Below are 26,437 nucleotides of genomic sequence, written 5' to 3'. Positions count from 1 at the left end.
CATTTAATTCACATTTCTAATATCTAAGTATAATTTGTTTTTTCATGCCAGTCCAAACCTCCATCTATAAAAAAATAAATTGTAATATAAGTATTATTCTGTTTTTCCTGTCACGAGCAATTCATTTTTATTGATATTCCACGTTGTTTCATCGCTCACCAGAAAGAAAAAAAAACAAAAACTTACTTTTTTTAACTAAAAAGTTATTTTAGTATTTAAGAAGGGATTTCAACCCTTTTCTTCCTCATATCGTATCTTTATATATATTATTTTTAAAAGAAATTAAAATTGAAGCGTTTTTTGAAAAATTAACAATTTCTCTAAATAATAAATATTCTCATATTTAACCCACCCCTGTGGAACTTGAGTTCTTAAAAATCCCTTCTTATAGAACCTCTATAGCCTAAAATCCTGCTTTATACCAAAATTCAGCTTTTTTGCTTCAAGCGGTTTTAGCAGGGTCGTGAGTAATCCGTGAAACAAGTTTTTGACACACCCTGTAAAAATGCTTAAAAAATCTTAAAATGTAAAAAAATAAATATAGACGTTACCTGAATACATCTTGTTTGAAAAAAAAAAAGATTTCAATTAATTGTTTGGATGTAGGTTTCATTATTATTATTTTCATTTTTTTTTAATAAACATTTTCTCAGTGTAGAATTCAATACACTTTTCTTAGAGTACATTGGAGGACTACTTCAAACGGGACGTCCCTTTTTCAACAGTGACGATCAAGACTGCCCATACATTTAATGTAATGATTTATAGTCCCGCTAAAAACCAAATGAAATGTGGGTGCAGTGCATGAATTGCCGAAAATGGTCGCACTGTTCATTATGTTCTTGTTATATCTTATTTTATTAATACTATGTTTATTTTGCGATTTATAACATTAGTAATTATTACTTGTTAGTTTTTGAAATACATTTCCTTTTTTAATTAAACAAAGCAGTGTGTCATTTCGTACGTATTTCACCTACGTTTTCGTTTTAAATATATGTTCAATTGTCTTAAATAATGAATAATAAAAAAGGAAATATAAAATGTGTTTTCATTTCTTTTTGGCGAACTTTTGATACTTTCAAAATGACAATGCCAATGAAAATAATGAAACCAACATTTCTTGTTCAAATACGGCATCAGCGGTATCAAACTGTGATAAAAATGATAGCTTCTCTGAAAATGCTGTTGCTGCTCAAAAAAATTAATTAGAAAAAGAAGACAAAATTCAAGAAAGGGATTGTAAATTGTCCCGAATAATTTAAGAGGTTTTTCAAAAGCAACTTGAAGACGTAAGGTACGCCTTAAAAGGATGCAAAACAAGAAAGTAAGGGTAAAAAACATTAAAAAGAAAAAGAAAATCAAGAGACATGACAAATGAAAAACCAATGTTCCAGATTCAGATGGACTTGACAGCTGATGGATATTGTGCCTGTTGAATTTATGAGAAAATCAGAAAAGGACAAAACTAGGACATAGGACAAATTCTAAAACAAAAAGATTCGTATTACGAATTTGAAATCACTTGCCCCAGGGACCAAAAGAATTCGTGGGTTTATTATCTATTATTAAATTTGAAATTGGTTTTAGTTTGTTAAATATTGAATGAATCAAGTATTTTCAAATTCCCCTTAAGTTTTCTATTGCACTTGCATACCCAACATAACAAATATACTTACGAACATACAAATCGGCCCACTGTAACCTTTCGACTTTAACTACTACTACTAAAAAAGAAACATACTGTTTAAAAGATAATGCTTAATATGGACTTAAATTTGTCAAGAGTAATGATCTTTTATATGCGTAGCAATCGGCAATCAAATGAAATATGCTTATGCGGTAGCTATAACGAGAGCAACAAAGTTGTCAAATACTAAAATTAATTGCCTTTGCAACCGAAATTTTGACATTATTTGTTTTTAATAATTTGGTTAGTGTTTAAGTGTATTAGTTGGATGAAAACAACACCAGTGACAGTGACAAGAAGACTGCTCAACGCTTTGCACGAGATCATCTGAATTCGACATTGGAACAATGGGGTTCTGCTCTTGAGATGAGACTAGAATATGCCTCTGTGGTAGCGACCGACGAAAAAAAGTATACGGAAGACCAGGAGCATGTAGTCCCGACCTCAATCTGATCGAACATTTAACCTCGATCCCAGAAGCTTATCGTTGCAGAAGAGGAAGAGTGGTTTAAGATTTCGCAAGAAACAATATGGAACTTGATTAGATTACGTGTAAGAGATATTATTAGGGCAAGAGGAGGTCATACCCAATATTAAAAAATAAGTTTTAAGGTGGTAATTGTCACAGTTATTTCTTTTAGTAATAAAAAATAATTAATTTGTCTCATGCAGTTATTTCACTTCGAGAAACCTAAGAATCCGGAACAAATTTTAATCAATTTAAACTTGTGTTCAATCCTACTAAATCGTGTTTTAAACTGTTTTTTTATCTGCGGAACGATTTCTAAAAAAAATGTAGTTAAAGTCAAAACGTTACAGTGAGCCGATTTCTATGCAGGCAAGTGTATTTTTCTATGATCAAAATTGTACCTTTTTTCTCACTGTACAACACGCGGGTCACTTGAAAAGTTTACGACCTCACCCTGAAGATGGCGGCGCTAGTTACTAACAGCTAGCGATCTTAGTTCTGCGCCTCTTTATAGCTGACCTAAGTTTGAGCCATATAGAGCTGTTATAAAATATTTGTTTTTGAAAAGCAATACACACACACATATTAAAATTTAATCAGACTCTGTGAATGGAGACTCTACACTGTCATTTACCACAGTGAAATTTTGGGCAGCTGAATGTAAACGTGGCCGTAAGAGCTTACGAGATAATGAACGCTCGCGACGCCCAAAAACTGTTAATAGTTCATCAAATAGTGCTAAATGTCCGAAGAACGTGTTTGTAACATCTTAAATCAAGATTGAGGCATGAGAAAGCTGTCCACATGTTGGGTGCCACGTTTACTTACATTAGACCCAAAACATGTCCGAAAGAACGTTTCCAACGCGCCGATTAATTACTGGAGATGGAACTTGGATACAATAGTATACGCCCGAATCAAAAATACATTAACAATAATGGACTGCGAAGGGGGAACCGACTATGGAAAAAGCAAAATCTGGCAGGGAAAGTGGTGCCGACTATTTTTTCTATGCATCATTACTTGACAAGCTGAAACTGAAAACTGAAAAACTACTAACCAGATCTAGCCCCAAGTGACTTCTTTTGGATCCCGCATCTGAAAACTGCGCTCGGAGGACAAAGTTTTTCGTCAAATGAGGAGGCAAGAATCTTCGTGAACAATTATTTTGCGGAGAAAAACGCTGGGTACTTTGAATGGGTTAGAGGAATGGGAGCATCGCTGGGAGACGTGTATAGAGGCTATATAGAAAAATAAATTGAGAAAATATGTATCATTGTTAGGTCGGACACGTTTCGAATGACCCTCGTAAATGATGCCTTCCTGTAGAGCACACAAGACAAACACCGGGACATTCGACACCATATCAGATTTTTCGAAAGTACATAATTAAAAATACAAATAAAACGTGTCTCACTGACGAGCGCTTTCTCCTGCGCAAGTTGCTTCTCCATTATTTTGCGAGTTGGATATTAATTTCCTAGCCAAAACATCGCGTGTAAACACAAAATATAAATTTGTAGGTTATAATTTTGCCCCATTTTTATGACTCCTGATTCCTGAGTCTCACTTACATTATCTGGCCGAGCGGATCGAATGCGTTCCCAAAAAAAAAAAAGACAAAAAACGCCAAACGAAAACCGAAACGAACGAGAAAAAAAATTACCTAAAGAAATATCGAAACGCACGCAACAAAACCCTACATAACATCGACAAACATCTCGCACGGGTTGCCCATCGCTATCTTAAACGACTGTCTACTACCGGCAATGTCTTTGCTGTTGCCTCCCTGGCCGACGGCCACCTGGGTGCCGCTACTCCGTTCCGAGCCGTTGCTCGAGCCGTTCCCGTTGCCGGTGGGACCGCCCCCGTGCAGATGACGCGGTCCCAACGACGTCAAGTCGCTGTCCGACGCGCTGCTGTGCGCGCCCGCCCCCTCCTTGAGCGGATCGGATCCGTTCGAGCTGCCACCTGTCGGGAAAATAACGGGTTTCTATGCAATCGACCACAATCATCGGCGATTTTCTTCCGGGGAAAAAATAATAATAAAAATAAAACCAAGGGGACGTTTATTGAGGACGAAATTACAACAAAAAAAACAGAATTGAAAAACTAAAATTCCGTTTATTTACAAACAAAACTTAAGGGTGACAAACTGCGAACGCGCGACAACTATCCGGCTATAAAAGTCGAACGGATGTGAGGTAAAACGAGTGTTGCGAAAATGGCACCAAAGGAGGAAAACAAAAAACGAAGAGCCGGATACTTGCGTGACACTAAAACTAAAGGATGAGTATTCGAAAATTACGAAACGAAAGCGCTAAAACACCACCAAAAACAAACTATAGGTTTTAAGTTAATTAGGCAAATTGTTGAGGAATATGTCACAATTTCTGAAAACAAGCAATAATTTCTTAAAAATAAGAATTTCTGAAAAAGAGGTCAGAATTTCTAAAGAAAAGTCAGGATATCTCTGACAATGTTTCGGAAGTACAAGGCGGTCAATATTTTAATCTTATTTAGAATTTTTTCAGTAACTGAGAAGGATTTTATACACAGTATAATAATAAAAATTGACTATATTAGTTTCTTTTAAGAAGACAATTAACGAATTTGAGACGTTTGAAATTTGGAAATCGCTCCGTCTAACTCAATCGTTTTCCTAACCTATTTGCATTTAAAAAGTTCAAGGTATTTCTTTTCAATTTTGGTAATAGTAATAAAAATAACCTTCAAATCAAATGTTGGAATTTGAAACTTATGTCACTGACTTACTTTTGCATAATTAAACCAAAACCTATATTTTATATTTATTGCCGGCTTTCAGCGCTTTCGTAGAAAACTGTACAGGCGCAAAGTAAATAAAACAATAGAAATGGCGAAGCCGCTACTACATTTTGGTTAGTGTCTTTTTAAAATTTATTCCAAACTGTTCCTTTTCCCTCACTGATTAGCAACTGCGCCTAGAGTCCGAAGGTAGTAAGTTACACACGCGCTCAGGCTCCGCCTCCCTGAACAGATATCTATAATGGCTTTTATTGGATTACAAAAAAAACCATTGGCGTTACAAGTTTTGAGAGATGTGCAATAAATACCAAAACACTTTAAGTTTTATAATACTTTATAAACTATTTGTGTTGGTTACTTCACGTTTTTTTGAAGGTTTTATATTTCGTTCTAAAAAATCCTTTTTACAAAACTTTCACTGTAGCACCTAATAAATATTCTACATCTACTATGAAATGTAAAGAATATTAGATTATAAGCCTAGTAACAAACGTTTCCATATATTTTTGAAGTTATGATGTTTAAAGACGTCACAAGAAAAAATAGCAAAAAATTAAACATAGCAACAGCTTTTATAGAAAAGTCAAACTAGACTTTTTTTTCCAAACTTTTGTGGTTTTGAAAATTGAGGCTACGATTTGACAATCAATATTGAAATTTGGTTACTAATAGTTTTCAATTGGTTTTTGAGTTACAGTAAGTTTCACACAATATGCAGAGTGTCTGCGGCATCCTATTGTTTTTACTGTTGATATACAGGGTGTGAATGTAAGACAACGAATAATTTTCATTTTTTCGCTTAGAATTAGGAAATTTCTTTTTAACTTAAAATCGGTATTAAACAGTGATAGACGCCGTTTGAATCGCAACGGGTAAATATTCGTAATGATGAAGCCAGAGGTGTGCAAAAAAGGGGTGTACGAAGTTGGAAAAAAAAATAAAAATTTTTATTTGAAACCTATACCGATTTTGTTGCTGCTTAAAATTGTATTGAGTTTTTTTTATCCCTATAAAAAAAAGTAAAATTAAAAAGGAAAAACAGTTTATCTATTTTGTAGTTCAGTGATCTCTCCTAAATGGCAAACATTAAAATCTTAATATATAAGAAACAGGGCGACTAAATTAAAAATGGCGCTCGGGCCTGGCGAAACGGACGCCGATGACGTAACCGCGTTACCGCTTTCGGACTCTACCCGTTACGCTTGTATTCGCACCAGTAAAAAAGAAAATTCTCAAAAGAGTCTTCTACGCACTCCGGTTTCGTTTACGAGGATTGTATGAGCAGGACATCTGAAACAAACCGAGTTATCCATTCTGATTTCGGCTCCGTACTTCGTTCTACATACCTAAGTTTCTACTTTTACGACTAGTTTTACTCCGCACTCACCGCCATTTATTTACTTATTTTATTTTTTATTTATTTATTGGTGGCTCGTTTTCTACTTCCGCCGGTTAATTATATTAGAACGACCGCACGAGAAACGAAAACAAACGAAAAAACTCCGAAAAGAAGAGACAAAAATGAACGAAGGACTTACCGCTCCCGCTAAGCACTGACTCCTCCTTGTTGTAACCGTAAACCGTGTTCTCGCTGTAGAACGGCATCGGCATGTACTCGAGAGGGTTGTAGGTACCGCTGTACGGCATATAATTCGGCACGTTAGGCAACGGTCCCACGCTGTCCGTGTCGCCCTGCAGCTTCAAGTTGGTCATGGCCGAGCACAGGTCGCCGAAGATGTAGTAGCACTGCAATAAGCAAAATGGAGCCGTAAGGGCTAAAAGTCGACCTACCCCACCGGATCTTTTTTAAATCCCTTAAAATTTGTACAAATTGGGACTTTTCAAAGAAACTTCCACAGAGGGGCGGACTTAAAGGAGGGGCATGAACATTGTCTCGGATGACTGATTCCCATATTGGTGAAAGGTAAAGACCTTAGTCGCGGTTAAGATTGTATGGATGCTTATGCATGTCTATAGATTCTCAGATTTTTCGTTGGTAGAAGAATTGATTACATGCAAGAATTTTAGTTTTATCGAATAAAATTTTATATCCGATTTCGCGATTGTTTCCAGCAACTGCTGATGAGTTTATTTGTCTTAGTCTTAAGACTCTTGCATGTTCTTTGGGCCTAGTTGATATTTTTCGTCCGGTCTATCCAATGTATTCTTCGCCGCTCATGCAAGGAATGCCATAAACTCCTGGCATCTCAAATTGAATGTTGTCTTTGACGGATCGAAGATGTTGAAAGATTTTTGAACAAGAGGTAAATCGTTTGGACGTTGTATTTCTTTAGAACTTTTGATATGTGGTCAGTGATGTTTTGAATATATAAGCAAGGACAACAGTGGCAAGTGTGGGATTGCTTTCGGCTTCATTGCTATTGGAAGGTTGTGGTGAGGTGTATTTTTTGATGGAACGTTTAATATCTTTAATTTGGAAATTATTAGAGAGAAGAGCAGAGGTAAGGTATTTTAATTCTGTTTTCAGTGACTCGGGTTGAGATAGTTTTACGGCTCTGTAAACAATAGAATTGATAACCGATGATTTTTGAGCCGGAAGTGTGCGAAGGTTTTCTGTAAACACAATAACCCAATATTAGGTCTGATTTTCTATTGATAAGAATATCTAAGAATGGGAGGTTGTTATTAGTTTCTATTTCAGTAGTAAAACGTATGTTACGGTGTATAGAGTTTAAATGTCTAAGAAAATCTACTATGGCCTCATGGTCAGGAATTTCTAGTAGATTTTCTTAGACATTTAAACTCTATACACCCTAACATACGTTTTACCATTGAAATAGAAACTAATAACAACCTCCCATTCTTAAATATTCTTATCAATAGAAAATCAGACCTAATATTGGGTAATTGTGTTTACAGAAAACCTATGCACACGATTTCTATGGGTTTTTGGGAATTTGCTTTTTTATTCTACAATTGAGATTCGTCCAATGCCTCTTTCATTATGTATTCTTCCTAGATGCTGAAGAGGCCTGGTCACATCGTTGTCGTTCAGACTTCTTATGAGTGCACGTAGGTGTTCAGGCACGCCCATCTCTCGAAGTACTCTCCACAGCATTCTCCAGTTAACACAGCCAAATACCTTTTGGTAATCCAAGACGCAGATGACAATTGGAATATTAAATTCTCTGCATTTATCTACGAGTTGTCTTATATGATAGATCCCTCTAATCGCCGCTTAATAATGCGAAGTAGAATCTTATTTAGATGCGATATTAAACAAATGGAGATTTTCTTCTTCGACCTCTACATGGATAATGCCTGGTTAGTGCACTATTTCATTTATGTTGTGAATTCTGTACTCTCCGTCAAGAGTTGTTGTTTCTTGAACAGTTCTGCGCAATATTTTTGCCACACGTTCAATATTTCTTCCGTGCCCCCAACAATAGTGCCCTGCTACTCCATTTACTGATACAAATACCCGTACAATTATTTTAATTGTCTGTATTTTAATATGTTTGATGTTGATATGTTGACATTGGTTATTTTTTTTAGTAACAATATCTTAGGCTCTAATTGATTTTTTGATAAGCTAATGAAGGGGAATGAACATTGGCTCAGATGACTAATTCCTATATAGATGAAAGGTAAAGACTTGAGTCGTCGTAAAAATTGTTTGGTTGCTTATAGATTTCTATGAATTCTCAGATTTTTGTTTAGTAGAAGAATGGATTACATCAAAAATTTTACTTTTATCGAATGAGATCTGCTAATGAGAATTTATTTGTCGTGGTTTTAAGGCTCTCTCATGTTCTTTGAAAATAGTTGGTATTTTTCGTCCTGTTCCTCGAATGAATTCTTTTCCGCATTTGCAAGGAATTTTCTTGGTAACCCAAACGGAATATTGTCTTCATTGAAAGCATGGCAACATGATAATTCCGGTTAGCCTCGCCCAAAATAAGAACTGCTTTGATATGTTCTTCTAACAATCGCGTCATTTAAATTATGTAATATTTTTGGAAATTTTTCGCCCCATAGCGATAGGTGATCTAAATTGGATTGGAGTTTTATACAGTCATCAGCATTTTGGACTCTCATATAGAATTAGAGTCCCAGGTGTGATCATTGCGGAATTAATTTCGGTGGATTGGAAGCCCTGCAATCTGCACTCTTTCAGGAAGGTAGGATGTTAACCATTCCAAAAGTTTTCCGGGGATTCCAATGTTTCGATTAAGATTTGATGATTTACTAGATCAAACGCCTTTGCAAAGTCTGTGTAAATGGGATGAACGTGAGACCCCTCCTCCAATGATTCCAGCAGAAAATCTGTACATATAAGAAAGTTTAGCTCAGTGGAGTGATGCGGCCGATAAAGCAACCTTTCAGGCCAGCAGATAAATAGTCGCAGACCAAACATTTGAACACTTTAGGAATACAGCTCAGGATTTTAGGATAGGATTAATGAAGCTTGATTTCCAGTAAGTTGGAAAAGTTCCCGTTTTTAAAGATTGGTAAAATCTAATATAAAGGGGTCTAGAAAGTATGAAGCTGCGATGTTAATAAAATATAATAAAATATCTTTTGTTTTTATCTAGAGTCGACAGTTTCTCGTAAACAGATGAAATCGAAATGTTCAAGTGTGAGAGGCAGACATCTCCAGAGGGCAGTGCATCTTCAGAGACACAGTCCCCTCCCCATCAATATACATGTTCGAAAAATAGTCTGCAAATAAATTGACAATATCCTCACACACAGAACAGGTCACGTCGCCAAAGTGCACAACCGATGGAATAAAGTTTATTTTCTTTTTACAGTTAACGAACTTCCAAAAATTCTTAACGTTTTACGTTTAACATTTTCTCTTAAGGAAGATTCAGTCAAAGATATATATTCCTGGTAACACTGCATTTTTAAAAATTTACATTTAGCTCTTAAGTCTGAAAATCTCTTATAGTCTGTATATAACCCAGTCCCAAGATATCGTTTATGTGATTTCTTTTTCTCAATTATTGCATCTTTAAGCTCTGGAGAAAACCAAACTGGAAACTTCTTTAATGGAACGTAAATATCGATAGCTAAATAAACTATATCGTAGAACACGTTGACCAAGTCCTCAAGGGTTTTGCTAGCAAATAACTTGTCCCATTCGAACTGCGACCAAAACTTAGTCACTGCACTCAAGTTCGTTGATTTAAAATCTTTATAAAGGCCGTTACCCCTTAGACCAGAACTGTTGAAAGGTACTGAATCACATTGCAAGGAAAAGGAGAGTGGTGGGTGATAAAAGTCTATTGGCAGCAGGCACAATCCGCCTCAACCATTAAAATTCCACCATTCTGTGCAAACACTAGGTCCGGAAGGTTGTCGTTAACGTTCCTGAGTGTGTTTATCTGGAAGAGGTTGTGGTAAGATCATAGGTAAGATAGTAGATTAGTGGATTCGATGTCGCTCTGCGTGCTTTCCGCCAGAGGGATTGCAACTGAGGATAATTCTTCCTTGGTCCACCAACTGTTGGGTTGAAATCGCCTAGGACGCACAACTTATGACTGGGGTATTCTTCAACCAGTCTTTCCAGGTTCTCTCTAAATTCTGCATATTTCTCAAAGGAACACTTCGGTGGCAAGTAGGCTGTAGCCAGTATAAATTTGTTGCTATTCAGATTAATTTGAATAAATAAATGTTTAAATAAAAACTTTATTTGAAATAGTTTTACAGACCGCTATTAGAACACTATCTCCCCTATCAAAGGTACTAGTTTCTGCAGATCTATCCTTAAGGTATATATAGTAGTTAAACATCTGTAGTTCTGCACTGTCATATTGGGAGTAAGACACATTTTCAAAGAGAAGCTGAAGCTTGGTCCACAGTCCTGTAACAATTTGGAAGTATATAAGTAAGGACGAGGGGTCCGTCAATCTGGGATGAGAAGGCCTGTCTAGTTTTTTGCAATGAATTTGGGAACTCCGTTTACATATTTTAGAAAGAGATTAGGTTCTCCACTTCGCTGTCTTGCCTTCAATTACTTCTTGAGTGTGCTCACTTCCGAGCGGCTTTTGTCCATATTTTTCTTACTCCTCTCTCTGTGAACTATTTCAGCTGAGTCTAGAGTCAGGCGCAATGACTAGTAACCGTTTTTATTATGCTTTTCTATTCTCACTGCACTAGCAACATTAAGCGAGTAAGATCTGACAGTATGATTTTTGCTGTAGACAAATCGTCTTCTTCTTTAAGTTCTAGAACGTTAAAGGGCATCAAGTTACGCCATCCCTTTTGCCTCTCAGACACCTCATGCAAAACCTTGCCATGGAGACCCACTGTATTGGGTTCCTGTCTGCTTGTTCACTTGTTTTCGCTGACGTCGCAGAAGTGGTCTGTTTAATAACAGCTAGATCAATTTTTATGTAGTTGAAACTGCTCGTAAAAGTAGCTTCATTGGTCCATATTATTCGAGACAAAACATAATGACCCTTATCTAGCATAAAATTTAGCCGACTACCAATCCAATCTCCTATCAAAATCGTAAAAATGTAATTCAATATGATACTGGTATAGCTTATATTGAGATTTATGTGGGCAGAGGCAAGAATATTAATATATTAATGACGTTTTCTTCGTCTTTAAGGCGTCGATTTCTTCTAGGCACTGGATTAGGATGAACTCGTCCTGTTTCGAGCAAACATTTACTTTAACGATTAAACATCTTTCTAAAATGTCTTCTATAAGGATAGTTAGCTGCGTATATAAGATATTTTTAATCCAATAAGTACAATCAGAGTAAGAAAATTTAAAGTAACTTTAGCTATTTAAAAGGGTAGAAAATGAAGAGATTTTGACAAGCATGAAATAACGACATGAAAGCGTTTTGTCAGATAGGTATTCTCCCCTCAGGAGATGTGCAGTTACGTCACGTATAGTGACGTAATCAAAAATGATACTTCTTAGCTATCATAACCACAAATATCGATTTCCAAAATGGCAAACAAAATTCTGGTGTTAATTTACAACATCCAGTAAAGAACTAGATAAAGATTCTCTAACTGTACTTTTCACAGCCTATTAAAAACGCAAACTATTATAATAACATCTTGGCTGGATTTTTTTTTATGAGAATATCGATAATTATGGTTTTCTACATACTACTTAAAATGTTAATAATTAATAAACTTCGTAAGTCTTTAAAAATATTGATCAGTGACTAAACCTAATTAAAGAAAAGTGATAATACTCAACAAATGAGACCAGATTAGGATATCACAACGAACTTTTATTTCAATAACAACCCGTAGAGTGGAAATGCCCACTAACCAAAACTAAGCAAACCTAACCAAAAATTCAACTTCTCTTGAGTTTTAAAATCTTTTATTCATATTTTAGGTTTTCCCAGCACAGCAACCCACTTTTCACAATTGTTTTTGCAGAAAATTATTTTTTTGTATTAAATTGCAATCATCTCACTCATAGCATGAAAAGCCCTTTTTAACGACTCCGGAAATGTTGGGACACCCCCCATCAATTTTCTTTTAGAGGGCCTCAACCTTTAAAAGAGTGTTCAATCTAAAATTTTGCGGAAAACGAGTTTTAAAGATGTTTCAAGATGGCAATTACGCCCTCTGGTGGTCATTTCAGAACCTTAAAAATTATTTACAGCATTTCCCGATTTACTTAATAATTTTTAGATTTAGATTTTTGTAAAGGGGTTGTATTCTGGCAGTGGCAGTACCTACAAGTACCTACATCGACACTTATATACAATACCCTGCCTACCGTTTTTAATTGATGTAGATTGTTTGAGAACCACTGACTAGTTTTATTACATAATACACTTAATACTTACTTAATACTACTTCATTACGTAATTTTTTCAAAAATTTTGCGCGAGAATTTAAAATATCTCTATTATTTTTTTATTATAATTCCAAAACTTTGTATATTACCTGCTCGGAAAAAGTGATCTTATTGACGGTGTGCCTGATAAAGCCGGCTTTGAGGAGGTGCGACGCGTACTTGCGGGCATCCCTCCTCTCCGGGAACCCCTCGACGTGCGTCAGCAACCAGTCGATCATGTCCGTGCCAATGAACGCGTTCGGTATGGTGATCTTCAGCCACATCCGGTCGCGGATTTCGAGGCCGCTGTCCGGTCGCTGCATCGCCTGCACGATCTCCGACATCGGCGAATTGATCGTCAACGGTTCGGCCAAATCTGGAAATAGATCGCGACCTGCACGTAAAGCCGCGAAGTGGCGCCTCGAGCGAGCGAAATAGAGTCACTGCATAAACAATCGATCTAATTTCATAATTGCAATAATAGAAATAATAGATTTTAATAATCGAATGATCATTGAAATAAACGACTATATATAAGAGTAATAAAAATTAGGATTAAAAAACAACTTATTCTAGATTATGAATTATATGATTATTTCGATTTGCAGGAGGAAGTAATGATAAGCATCTACAAATTTGTATTTAAAAAGACGATCTTTTTCTTTTGGAATTAGTGATGATGCTAGTTGGCGACAATATCCTTTCAGAAGGCACTGCTGTAGCAGGAACACAGAGATATTTTTGATGAATTTTGAATAATTCAGGCAGTAGATTTTTGTCGAGTGGGCTTGAAGAACGCGGTATATTCGGCATTGACAAATTACATATTATATAGGTACAATCCGAGTTTCGAGGTCGACCTCAGCTTTGGGTGAAACGGTCGCAGGTTTAACTGAAGTTCAGGCAAAAAGATTTCAAGTTCTTCAAGTACCCATTTCACGGCGTTGTCTGCATTATCTTGAAGACTCTTTAAAACGCAGGTCCAAGAAAGTGGCTTTTGTTGATATTTTGTCTCGTTCATAACTGCCGAGCAGTCTTAAAATAATTGCCATTAAATCAGCTTGCAGCTTATTAGCAATATTGGTCAGGCAGAGTCCTTGCACAAGTGGAATTATCGTAAACAAGGTAGGGTATTTTTATTTTTCTCCAGGTAAGGTTGTTGTTCAATAAATCAAACGGCTTTAGAATGCGAACGCAATCCTCTAGTGCTAGCCATTCCTTTGCGTTGAATATCTCAGGAGAATTTGGTAAACTGGACAACACACAGCAGTAATTGGAGCCTTAACGGCTATTAACCTATCAAGCACCTATTCGAGTTCCAGCGCGTCCCTACATCTTGCTTCAGTTTTAATTGAGAAGTTTTCTCTTGTTGCTGCATCTACGAAAGTTTCTCTACAGCAAGGGTACTGTCTTTGAAATGTGCTACGACATTTCTAATTTTTTTCAATATAACACCTATCTCACTATTTTGTCCAAATCCCTCGTTTACCGATAAATTTAGAGTATGCGAGACATGATCATTTTTAGCCGATTTTTTATTTGTATCATTAGCTGAAACCACCATGGCGATCTTCTAAGAAATATGCCACTGGTTAAAAATGTCCATTAACTCCGATGTTAAATGTGATCCAGGTCGACTAACTGTCCATTGTCTATAAAATCAATAGTTGCTGTAATGTAGTGTAATGTAGAATTTAGCGACTTGAGTTTGATACAGTTCAGGAATTAGTTGCGAAGTTAAGATTTTTTGAGACGGGACTGAATACAATCGATTCAACAATTTAACAAACTCCCAAAACCCCTTATCTTCAACAATTCCCAAGGATTGATTCATTATGATTAGTTCTTAGTGAGCTTTGTATTGGATTTCCATGATCAAGCAAGACGTAACTGTCTTATGGATCTCTTTGACGGTAAAGTTAATTGCGATGATCGCTTTTTAGTTTTCCGCTTGTAGAAGCTACACTACAAGTACAAGTAGATGCCTAAAAGTACAGGCCTTATCTTGTTTTGATCCAAATTATTCCTCCCATATTGGGCAACATCTCCAGTAAGTCCATTCAAAGTTTAGGATACTAAGGAAACTCTTGCAAAATATTCTCAATTGGGTTAAGATCAGCACGGGTTGCTGGTTAATCCACAGTTTCAATTTCAACCCCATTAAAATCATTTTGCACAATCTGCACAAACATTCTCACCAATGTAAGGGCTAATGGTATCAAATGATTTTATATACCTATCTACTATCAATATAAACAGTTAACCAAATAATCATGTATTTTGAAGTTACATTGGCCAATTGGTCTTTAATAAACTTTTATAGGTCTATCTGAGATGCAGAGTCAAAATCTGGTTTCCTCTGACTAAGGTACTCTTTTCCCGTCTTCAACAGTCCAATAGATGTATTTTCTAGTAAAGTTTAACATTGATCTAGGATGCCCTGAGGTCAAAGATTCAGCAAGGCGCCAATGAACAGTACCAGTTGAAATTCTGCTTCCTGTAGCTATCCCCCTGTCACAAACTATTGTCTTAAACAGAGACCCTCAAAAGATGGTCTGCGTTTATCAGTTCTTCTTAAGTACTGACTTGTCTTCCTGTAACTTTCGATCATCCGAGATGTATCTGATACACCAAATCTTTGTCCACTTCTTAGAAAGCTCCATTCCATTTCCATTAAAATTACTCTTCAGCGCTCAAATTTCTAGAATGGCGTTTCATAATAAACACTTTAACTAAACCGTACCTCACAAATGTAGATTTTAAGTGCAAATGATAAATTTTAGGAATAAAAATTACAAAAAACGAAGATGTTATTTATTTGAATTTCAACAAAATAAAAATAAAATAAAGCGACTTCGATAAAAAAAAAACTGTCTAATGAATATTTTTATTTTTATATGAATTTACAAAAATAATTCAAAATAATTTTTTCTACTCCTGTCTGTAAAATGCCTAATTACCCACCGATCTAGAGTGCGGGAAGCGTCACTTTACCACATCAGTTTCATTTCCCACGAATCCGAGCCATTTCGGACATTTCCGGGATTTTACCGCACGGATTTAGGAGCGATCGAATGTTTCCGGAGATATTTCCCACGCTTTGAATTTTGACGTTTGTCAATTCTGACGGTCATGTCAGTGAATGTATTCGTGTTGTTTTGAGAAAATGTACTCAAAAACTAACGATTGTAGAAAAATTATAGTATGCAACATGTCCGGTAAACTTTTTAACACACTCGTTTATTAAAAACTCGCTCCGCTCGTGTCAAATAAACTCCTGAGTCAAATGCTATTTACCGCGCTTGTTGCATAATATACTATAATGGTGCGTTAATTTTGCTGGCCAGTGTATATTTTGCAGTAAATTGATAAACAATAAGACAAATTTAAGGGAATTCACTACTACTACTACTACTATTCTATTGCTACATTGTTATAAACATGGTTAAATAACAATATTGTTAAGACTTTTCTTGACTTTTAAGACTGTTTCCTGCATGTTAACAATAACAACTGTGAAACAAGACTGTAACCAGCATTGCGAATGAAGTTATCATTTGGATAATGGGTATCTGGCTGGATGATTTTTTTAATGAATGAAAGAAGAAGATTTAAATTAAAAAATTTCCATGAATCTTTAAATTTCGAATGGAATTCAACGTTGCCAAGGTAATTAATTTAACTTTACGACAACTTGCACATAAGTTAGGTTAATGTTTTTAAATGTGTGTCCTATTTGAAAAGCAAACGCGTTTCTGTTAAAACTAGATAAACATTTTAAATTAAGTTCCGAGTTTTTGCCTAAATTTTGGTAGTTGTAACCCGGTGCATTCTTTCAATTAGTTCAATTCTTTTCGCTTACATTATAAATTTAAAACGTTGCGCTAGTCGCGATTTTCTTAAATATTTACCCTTGGGTTAGTTACACCTGAGCGTTCTGTTTTGAAAAATTTTATATTTCACTTCTTTTTCAATGAAAGGGCCAAGACAAGATTACTACTGATATCTATGTCTTTCTCCTATCGATCGATCGATTGTAACTCGTAAAATTCCAACGAAATTTAAATTTTCAACTAAAATGCGACGTTGCCAAGAAAGTAAAATTTGATTTTATGATGACTCAGACATATATTTTGTTAATGTCTTTTGAGATGTACCTACCGGGACCGAGAAGACACTCACGTTCGTTGGCAGGCACGGTGCTCGCTATCGAGGTGCTGGAGACGGTGGAACTGCTCGGAGGTCTAGCCACGGGGTCGCCCCTGACCGCGGCCGTGTGCGCCACCCATGCACCTTAAAATGTAGTTTTGGTTGGTTTCTATTATGATTCTGGTCTTTTCACAGTTTAAATCTTGGTTCCCGCAAATCGATATTCGTGACATATTAAACTTTTCAAAGGAACTTCCACAATAATAATATTTACAAAACTTCTGGATTCCTCCTGCGTCGGTGGCGGTTGAGTCGAACTTGCTAACGTCTCGCAAATCATCCTGTTGGCTTCTTCATTGCTTAACCAAAACTGGGTCTCTACTCGGTGGTTTTCTACTCGGTACCTCTTTATATATTGTTAGAGAGGGGCGGACTTAAAGGAGGGACATGAACATTGTCTCGGATGACTGATTCCCATATTGGTGAAAGGTCGCGGTTAAGATTGTATGGATGCTTATACATATCTATAGATTCTCAGATTTTTCGTTGGTAGAAAAATTCATTACATGCAAGAATTTTAGTTTTATTGAATAAAATTAGGTGTCCGATTTAGTGGTTGTGTTGGGCAACTGCCCATGAGTTTATTTGTCATTGTCTTAAGGCTCTTTCATGTTCTTTAATGTATTCTTTGTCGCATAGGTATGTGACAAGTGGTAAATCTGGTTTTGCAGTTATATTTCTTAAGAACGTTTGATATGTGGTCAGTGATATTTTGAATGAAAGAAAGGCCAAGAGTAGCAACTCTGGAGTTGGTTTTGAACTCATTGTCTTTGAACGCTTGATATCTCTAATGCGGAAATTATAAGAAGCGAGCAGATGTTAAAGTATTTTTTCTGGGTTCAGTGACTCGGATTGAGATGGTTTTACGGTTCTGTAAACAATAGAATTGGACGGTGATGTGCGTAGGTTTTCTGTAAACAGAATGCCTCAATATTAGGTCTGATTTTCTATTGATAAGAATATCTAAGAATGGGAGATTATTATTATTAGCTTCTAATTCAATGGTAAAACGTAAGTTGGGGTGTATAGAGTTTAAATGGCTAAGAAAATCTGGTAGGGTTTTTTGACCATGACAAATAACAAAAGTATCGTCAACGTTGGGTTTCCATAATTTTTGGTTTTAGATGGAAGGTGTCCAGGGCTTTCTTCTCAAAGACTTCCATAAATATATTCGCGATGACTGGTGATAATGGAAAATCTGTAGCTATTCCCTATTTTTGTTCAAAAATTTGACCGTTATAAGAAAAATATGTTACCGCTAGGATACATTGGACAGCTCTGACGAAAAATATCAATTAGGCTCAAAGAGCAGCAGTTGCCAAACACAATCACGAAACCACTCACCAAATTTTATTCAAAAAGACTAAAATTTACGCATGTGATCAATGCTTGTACCAACGAAAAATCCGAAAATCTGTTGAAATCTAGAAGCAACCAAACAATCTTAATCGCGACTCAGGTCTTTATCTTTCACAAGTATACCAATCAGTCATTCGAGATAATGTTCATGCCCCTCCTTTACCTCCGCCTCCCTCAAATAAGATATAAGCAGAGTAGAATGCGAGACAGTTTCAGTGAAGCTCTGAAGAAGAAGTTTTGTAAATAAAATATTAAAAGTATTGTTTTTTAGTAAAACCAAACACAAGACACAAGATATATTTATAGCAATGAAGGTACACCATAATTTCGCTTTTACGTATAATTTCTCGGAATTTTAGAAAATTCCTTTAAAATTTTGTGTATTTTGAAAAAGCATTTAAACCCATTAATTATTTTATTAAACTAAGAAGAAACAAAAGTATGGTAGTTATCATTAAACACAATTCAAAATGAATGAAAGTTTAAATATTACAATACAACCTAAACGGTAAAATGAATGCAGTAAAAGGCAATACAAAGCGGTATTTTCATAACATAAAGGTCAAAGATCTTTTATATGGGTTGATGAATGTCGATGTGAATGTGTTCATTTCTAATCCATGGCCTAATTATTTTCAACTTATTTTGGTCCCGCAATTATTTTTCAAATAAAAAACTACAATGCAAATATCTCGAAAACGGTATGTTTTATCGATGGCAATATAGTAAAAGGTTTGGCGTAGTGGTAAGAATATGATCTATGTATCACTAAAAATGGTGGAAGCTGTTTACACCAATACGAAAGACCGATCATGTCGACGGTCTGTAAAGAATCTTAAAATGCTTAGCAATCACTGTTTGCATTGTTTCTTTGATTATTTTTATGTGGTTTGTCAAGATATGCTTAATTAATACAACTAGAGATATGTATTTCGACAAATTTCAGGCGATGTTCACACAATAAAAGATGTTTAGTGATATTGATTGAATTGAAGATGAATCAAAAAGGTGAGCATTTTATGATTCTTTACAGACCTACAGCAAAAATCGGAACTCACCTGATGGTCAAAGATTTTTAATGATATATGTTACTACCAAACTCGGGACCTACAACATAGTAGGAAAAGCAGCGACGGTGTTTAATAAAGTTGACGTATTAAACTGACACCTTGCGTTCGCGTGATCAGTGCATAATTCGATATTTACTGACTGACGTGTGACTTGACCCTTAGAACGAAAACATTTGATCGCTCTCAACTACTTGACTTAAATACAGCAAATGCCTGAAGAAGCTAGCTAGTGAAGAGGGCATCCAACAGTAATACGTTTTGCACGCTTGATCTATACAGGGTGAGTCAAAGATAGAGTAAAATTCATTACTTCATCGGCTTCAAAAGTAATGAGAAAATATTAAATAAAAAAGGTGAAAAGATTGTTAGGATGCACACTCTCAAATTATCTTAAAGTACACAGGGTGGCTCAAAAAAAAGCGTGACGAATAAATCATACACTTTGTTAAAATCGAAGACCCTGTTTTCCAAATTTTATTTTGAATTCCTTTTAAAATTCTTCAACTTTCTTAATAATGATAATACATGCCTAAAAGTAATAGTTTTTCCAATATTTTAATTTTTCTAAAAAAAAATACTAGTTTTCACATTTGCAAAAAAAATTACGATAGCGTTATTATTCTTATTATTACTAAAGGTAGATCACTCATATTTGATATTATCGTTAATCGAAGATAAAATAAAAGATATATGCAACATAAGTTGAATTAGATGCTATATATAGAATGTTCAAAATAAACAAATATATTTGGATCATTTTAAATCAAAAATCACGATTTGCTTAAATGGCACACCATATATACTATTATTTTTTTCTGAAAGATCTTACTTAATCTCTATAATTATCTCTAAAACCTAAACCTGCTGGAATCCTCCCGATTACCTTTCTCTGCCGTAAAAATCATTTCACGTCACGGTGCAATTAAAAAACCCTTTCAACATGGGCAGCATATTCACATACCAACACTCCATATGCAATACAAGACCATACAAACATTTGCGAATAAAAAAAAAACATAATTTGATACACTCGGTCTATGGGCCTGACGGGTTCTGTTCTGGGTATTGTAAAGTATCCTTTGGGATTGGGATCCCAACATTTGGCCACCACCAGTTTTATGGGCCTGAAAACCGGCAGGAATGCAGGCGACGTCTCCAGCGTTAAAAATACTCTTACCCCGGTTTTTGTACGACTTCCCTCAGGATCTTAACCGCCTCGTCGTTGGACATATTTTCGAAGTTGACGTCGTTGACTTGCAGGATCATGTCGCCGGGCTCTATCCTGCCGTCCAAAGCGACCGCTCCTCTAAAATATAATAAATTAATGGAGTTAATTTATTATATTTTTATGTTTTCAGGCTCGGGTGCCATTTTTAAAGGTCAAGAATTAAAATTTATATTCAAAACTTAACAAAGTTGTTGGCATCACATAAACTTAACCTCCAATTTTTTTCGTCTTCTTTTATTATTTACATAGTAGATATAATTTTCCCCTATGTGGTTTAGTGATAATCTAAAAATATATATGCAAAAAATTGGTAGATTAGACGCCTTGACCGACTGACCAAGACCTGAAACTTGAAATTAATTGATTTTATGCACTCAATTTTTATAGAATATTGGTCAAAATCTTCCACTATCTGGTTACGTGTTAATTAAAAATATATATATATATATTCTTAAGCAAGACAATGTTTGTTTAGCCAGTAGGTTATAAACCTACGCAGCTACTTTAAGGTTTTCTTTGCTATGGTTGGGTATATCACATATCTCAGAGATCACTATTGAACTCTTTTAAGATACTAGAGACTAACTTTTTAAAACTCTTCTTAGTAAGTGAGAGGAGCTTGGGGAACATATCTGGATTGCTGTTAGAAACAGTTTTTCCTATTTTACGCTCCTAACTCCAACATACGCATCTTACTTTCTAACTTTGTCCCTAAATATTGTATTCCATTGTACCTTTGGGTGACTTTAATACCAATCTATATTAGATGGAAAATAGGGCTTCTATTCTATTGTGAAAAAAATTACTGATGTTTTTCATTGACAGAAGCTTCTTACAGTAACAGTAGGTCGAAGGACATAGATATGGCAATACAACAATAAAGTAGACTTATTCAAAAATGAGCTTCTAAAGATTGTAAATTGACATCCCCGTCTTAAAATTTTACAAGGCAAAAAGAAACCTTATCAACCCTGGATCAGCCCCACTATAAGCAATGAATCATTAGCCGACCCGATGAAAATTTGCTGTTGTTTTATAAAACTAATAAATTAACAAATACTCCATTTCAAATTACTATGTTCAAGGAGGATCGTAATTATAAATAATTTGGGTTAGTATAAGTATGTATAAACTATAACATCAACGTTTTTTGCTTTTCTGTCAAAGTTTGCAGCTGAGGTTCCCAACTTAATGTACTGATCATAAACAGGTGACCAAATTGGTGTTACAGTTAACTTTTGTGATGTCAATTGAAAATTCATCACAATTTCTCATGGTGAAACCGAAGAGCTTGAGACTTTTTTGTGTTATGTGTGATAAGAGACCCTTAAAACCAACACTTTTGTTAAAAATTAAGTCTAGATCTCTGTGTTGATTTTTGTAACATAATTTTTCATTATTCATTGTGTAATTGGATTCAAAGTTTTTACTTACTTTAATCCTTAATAACTTCAAAACTTGAAGTTGAATACATTGCTCCAAACTTAATATTCGCACACGGACACAAGTTAAACGCTTAAAGATAAAAAGCTGCTAGATATGTGATCGGCGTATCCTGGGTACAATATGTTTCTCTTGTAAAATACTGAAATATAAAAGCTCTCCACACCTTTTAGTGTACGCAAAAAATAGTTGTAATGTTAATATATACATAAAAAATATTTTAACAATACCATTATACTTTTTAAAAGCCTTCCTATTATTACACATATTTTGGCGTAAACGATTTCTCGTCTTCTCCTTCAACTTTTAAATACAAGAAGCTATTTAGTCCACAGTGTGTTATAATAAAGGGAATGAGGTTTCTTGTTCCACACATATAATAAAATCAGTCTTCTTTCCTATCCTCTCCAAACTTTAAGCATTATAGTCATATATTTATATTAATAATTATATTAATACTGTGCAGTAATAGTATTTGTAATTATTTTTTAGTTCTTTTGTTTTTTGCTACCAACCGTGGTGCCATCTATCGACGAGTAGCGGTATTTTGAAACCTCCCGCCAGATGGACGTTGTGTAAGGAACTACACTACTACTAGTCTTACCCTTTCATTATAGACCCCACGTATATGCCGCCATCGCCGCCCTTGTTGCTTTGCCCCACTATCGAAATACCCAAAAAATTAACAGTGTCCATGTTCAGCGTGACAGTGATAATGTTTAACGACATGGTGGAGTCAGTTATGCTGGAATAAGAACTAGTCCTCGACATGGCCTGGAGTCGTTGTTTTCGCCTCCTCTGAGGCCTTTTGCGACCCGCCACGTGCAATCGGCTGATGCTCGAGCATTCTGACAAGGCCGTGTGCCTACCCGTCGTCTCCGATTGAAAACTGGTGGTTTCGATATCGGAACTCAGTACCGACGCGGTCTCATAGACCCTAAAACGTTGACTTTGTCGTTTTGATATGACAGAAAGGGGATCGTTAGAACCTCGGAAGGTGTCCGTTGATTCTGGACGAGTATTTGTGGTGCCTTCTGCCCTGCCTCGAGCTGATTATGCTCTCGGTATCGGTACAGATTGATTCGGGGGCCTGAGGCGGCAGTCGCGGTTCCGACGGATGGGTTACGCTGTCCATACATTGGGAACCGCCGTCGGACGGGACAAGAAAATTGCTAAACCCAACAATGCTACAAGCAGCTATTACATTGCTATGGTCTGACGATATGTAACAGTATGAACTAAATAAAATAAAGAAGCATATAATATGTGGGGTGTTGGGTAGATCCAGGTCTGACATATTTTTTTCTGAACCGACTCTGGCTTTGCTTTGTGAGAGAGTTATAAATTTCAAATTTTTATTATTTGTATTTAATATGAACTACAAATTTTAGTGTTCTTGGTAAGAAAGAAATAAAGATTGCAAAATGTGTAAAAGTGTGTGTGTGTGTGTGTGTGTGTGTGTGTGTGTGTGTGTGTGTGTGTGTGTGTGTGTGTGTGTGTGTGTGTGTGTGTGTGTGTGTGTGTGTGTGTGTGTGTGTGTGTGTGTGTGTGTGTGTGTGTGTGTGTGTGTGTGTGTGTGTGTGTGTGTGTGTGTGTGTGTGTGTGTGTGTGTGTGTGTGTGTGTGTGTGTGTGTGTGTGTGTGTGTGTGTGTGTGTGTGTGTGTGTGTGTGTGTGTGTGTGTGTGTGTGTGTGTGTGTGTGTGTGTGTGTGTGTGTGTGTGTGTGTGTGTGTGTGTGTGTGTGTGTGTGTGTGTGTGTGTGTGTGTGTGTGTGTGTGTGTGTGTGTGTGTGTGTGTGTGTGTGTGTGTGTGTGTGTGTGTGTGTGTGTGTGTGTGTGTGTGTGTGTGTGTGTGTGTGTGTGTGTGTGTGTGTGTGTGTGTGTGTGTGTGTGTGTGTGTGTGTGTGTGTGTGTGTGTGTGTGTGTGTGTGTGTGTGTGTGTGTGTGTGTGTGTGTGTGTGTGTGTGTGTGTGTGTGTGTGTGTGTGTGTGTGTGTGTGTGTGTGTGTGTGTGTGTGTGTGTGTGTGTGTGTGTGTGTGTGTGTGTGTGTGTGTGTGTGTGTGTGTGTGTGTGTGTGTGTGTGTGTGTGTGTGTGTGTGTGTGTGTGTGTGTGTGTGTGTGTGTGTGTGTGTGTGTGTGTGTGTGTGTGTGTGTGTGTGTGTGTGTGTGTGTGTGTGTGTGTGTGTGTGTGTGTGTGTGTGTGTGTGTGTGTGTGTGTGTGTGTGTGTGTGTGTGTGTGTGTGTGTGTGTGTGTGTGTGTGTGTGTGTGTGTGTGTGTGTGTGTGTGTGTGTGTGTGTGTGTGTGTGTGTGTGTGTGTGTGTGTGTGTGTGTGTGTGTGTGTGTGTGTGTGTGTGTGTGTGTGTGTGTGTGTGTGTGTGTGTGTGTGTGTGTGTGTGTGTGTGTGTGTGTGTGTGTGTGTGTGTGTGTGTGTGTGTGTGTGTGTGTGTGTGTGTGTGTGTGTGTGTGTGTGTGTGTGTGTGTGTGTGTGTGTGTGTGTGTGTGTGTGTGTGTGTGTGTGTGTGTGTGTGTGTGTGTGTGTGTGTGTGTGTGTGTGTGTGTGTGTGTGTGTGTGTGTGTGTGTGTGTGTGTGTGTGTGTGTGTGTGTGTGTGTGTGTGTGTGTGTGTGTGTGTGTGTGTGTGTGTGTGTGTGTGTGTGTGTGTGTGTGTGTGTGTGTGTGTGTGTGTGTGTGTGTGTGTGTGTGTGTGTGTGTGTGTGTGTGTGTGTGTGTGTGTGTGTGTGTGTGTGTGTGTGTGTGTGTGTGTGTGTGTGTGTGTGTGTGTGTGTGTGTGTGTGTGTGTGTGTGTGTGTGTGTGTGTGTGTGTGTGTGTGTGTGTGTGTGTGTGTGTGTGTGTGTGTGTGTGTGTGTGTGTGTGTGTGTGTGTGTGTGTGTGTGTGTGTGTGTGTGTGTGTGTGTGTGTGTGTGTGTGTGTGTGTGTGTGTGTGTGTGTGTGTGTGTGTGTGTGTGTGTGTGTGTGTGTGTGTGTGTGTGTGTGTGTGTGTGTGTGTTGAACATATGATTAAAATAGAAGAATGTGGAAAGCTGATAACATGCTAGAAAACACTGTAGAGCCCCTTATTATTTCTATGGACTCCAAGGACTATAATTCATCTGACTACTCAAAACACAATCCCCAAAATTTACAAATCATATTTTATATATATTTATTACAATTTATCTATTTCCACATTATTCTTATTTCCATATCAGGTTTCATTTACTTGAATAATCATGTACAATTATTATTATATTTATTATTTTCATAAACTATCCGTAGTAACGCCGCTGTCACAATACTTTCATTACCCAAACTCGTCATTCTATTGTAAGCAAATTAGTGTAACCATAATTTAGGAAGGATTTGGGGTGTGTGGGTCTTAAAAACTGAAATATGAAGTTTTTAAAAAGTATCATTGCAATTTATCTGAACTTTCGCATATAACCTTCAAGCCTGTTTGGTAAAATTACATTTTATTACTCTCGCGCATTAAAAAAGACTATAGCGACGAACGATATGAACTTCTGATGTCCATAAAACAATATTTAAATGGTCAAAAAAATACTTTCATAATTATTTTGCAGTAATTTCTAATTATTTTTAGAAACCTGAAAACTTACCCAACTAACTACCCGCCCGTTGAAACAGGGCAGATGGGCGGTATCTTCTATAATTTCTTCTTTGACAACCCTGTAATATTATCACACATGAATCGAAATTTATCCAGTTTTTTTTTAATTGGAGGATGCGAATCAAAGAAAGACGGCGAAAGCGTAACGAAAATTCAAAAGAACGATCACAATAAGCTCCCATTCAGCTGTCAAAGCTGATATTAATTGTATGTTTACATATAAAGACATCATGGCTACATAAAAGCTATCAAAAAACCATTATGTTCGGGAAAAAGCGATATAACGCGAGTAGGATAGCCGCGCGGAGAAAATATTCTCCCCGTAAAAACCTCTGCGAGAAAATTTCAAAACGACAGCGGAAAAATTACCCGAAATCGTCATCCATCGACTTAAAGAAAAACTTGTAATTCGGTCTGTTAAGGACATTTTTAAAGTCTGCCAGAGTCACTTTGTCGGGCGAAATCGGGATTTTCACCAGGTACGGGGTTTCCTCATCATCTATGTGGTAAATCACTTTCGTTTCTTCCATTTTCCGCGGCTTATTTTCCGAGAATTCACATCACTTCCACGGCAACGGTACACATTTCCACAACATGGCGGCCATTACTGCGAGAAAAATCACCTCATCCCCACCCACTAGTCGCGCGGAGAAAGTTCAATGCACGACTTTTTTTTCTAAATCCACCATTAAAACGATTCGGAGGTCTCGTAACGACAAGAAATTGTGATTTGGAAGTGGTTTTAAAACAAATTAAACATTTTTTGCGAA

The 26,437-nt window shown here is 36.5% G+C and overlaps 1 protein-coding gene across 1 annotated transcript; it reads right to left on the bottom strand.

Moving 5' to 3' along the window:
• On the bottom strand, nt 1–26,334 carry LOC132706459 (segment polarity protein dishevelled homolog DVL-1). The gene is made up of 11 exons (XM_060677808.1): nt 26,037–26,334; nt 25,637–25,726; nt 23,030–23,200; nt 22,645–22,977; nt 20,547–20,675; nt 20,400–20,493; nt 20,301; nt 16,893–17,024; nt 12,842–13,107; nt 6,485–6,692; nt 1–4,130 (listed from the first exon to the last, which is right to left on the bottom strand). The coding sequence occupies exons 1-11, from the start codon at nt 26,195–26,197 to the stop codon at nt 3,859–3,861; spliced, it is 1,857 nt and encodes a 618-aa protein (XP_060533791.1). The 5' UTR covers nt 26,198–26,334; the 3' UTR covers nt 1–3,858.
• Nucleotides 26,335–26,437: the final 103 nt, after the last annotated feature.

The sequence above is a fragment of the Cylas formicarius genome, unplaced genomic scaffold (assembly GCF_029955315.1).
Source record: "Cylas formicarius isolate icCylForm1 unplaced genomic scaffold, icCylForm1.1 PGA_scaffold_8__14_contigs__length_24414737, whole genome shotgun sequence".
Lineage (NCBI taxonomy): Eukaryota > Metazoa > Arthropoda > Insecta > Coleoptera > Brentidae > Cylas > Cylas formicarius.
Note: the sequence above shows the minus strand (reverse complement) of the source record. Positions and strands in the feature narration are given on the sequence as shown.

Coding starts and splice junctions, on each gene's coding strand:
- LOC132706459 (XM_060677808.1), bottom strand. CDS start 26,197: ATGGAAGAAACGAAAGTGATTTACCACATAGATGATGAGGAAACCCCG. Junction 23,201..25,636: donor GTAAGTTTTCAGGTTTCTAA/AAATAATTAGAA, acceptor CAATTTTCTTGT/CCCGTCCGACGGCGGTTCCC. Junction 4,131..6,484: donor GTCAGTGCTTAGCGGGAGCG/GTAAGTCCTTCG, acceptor TTTTCCCGACAG/GTGGCAGCTCGAACGGATCC.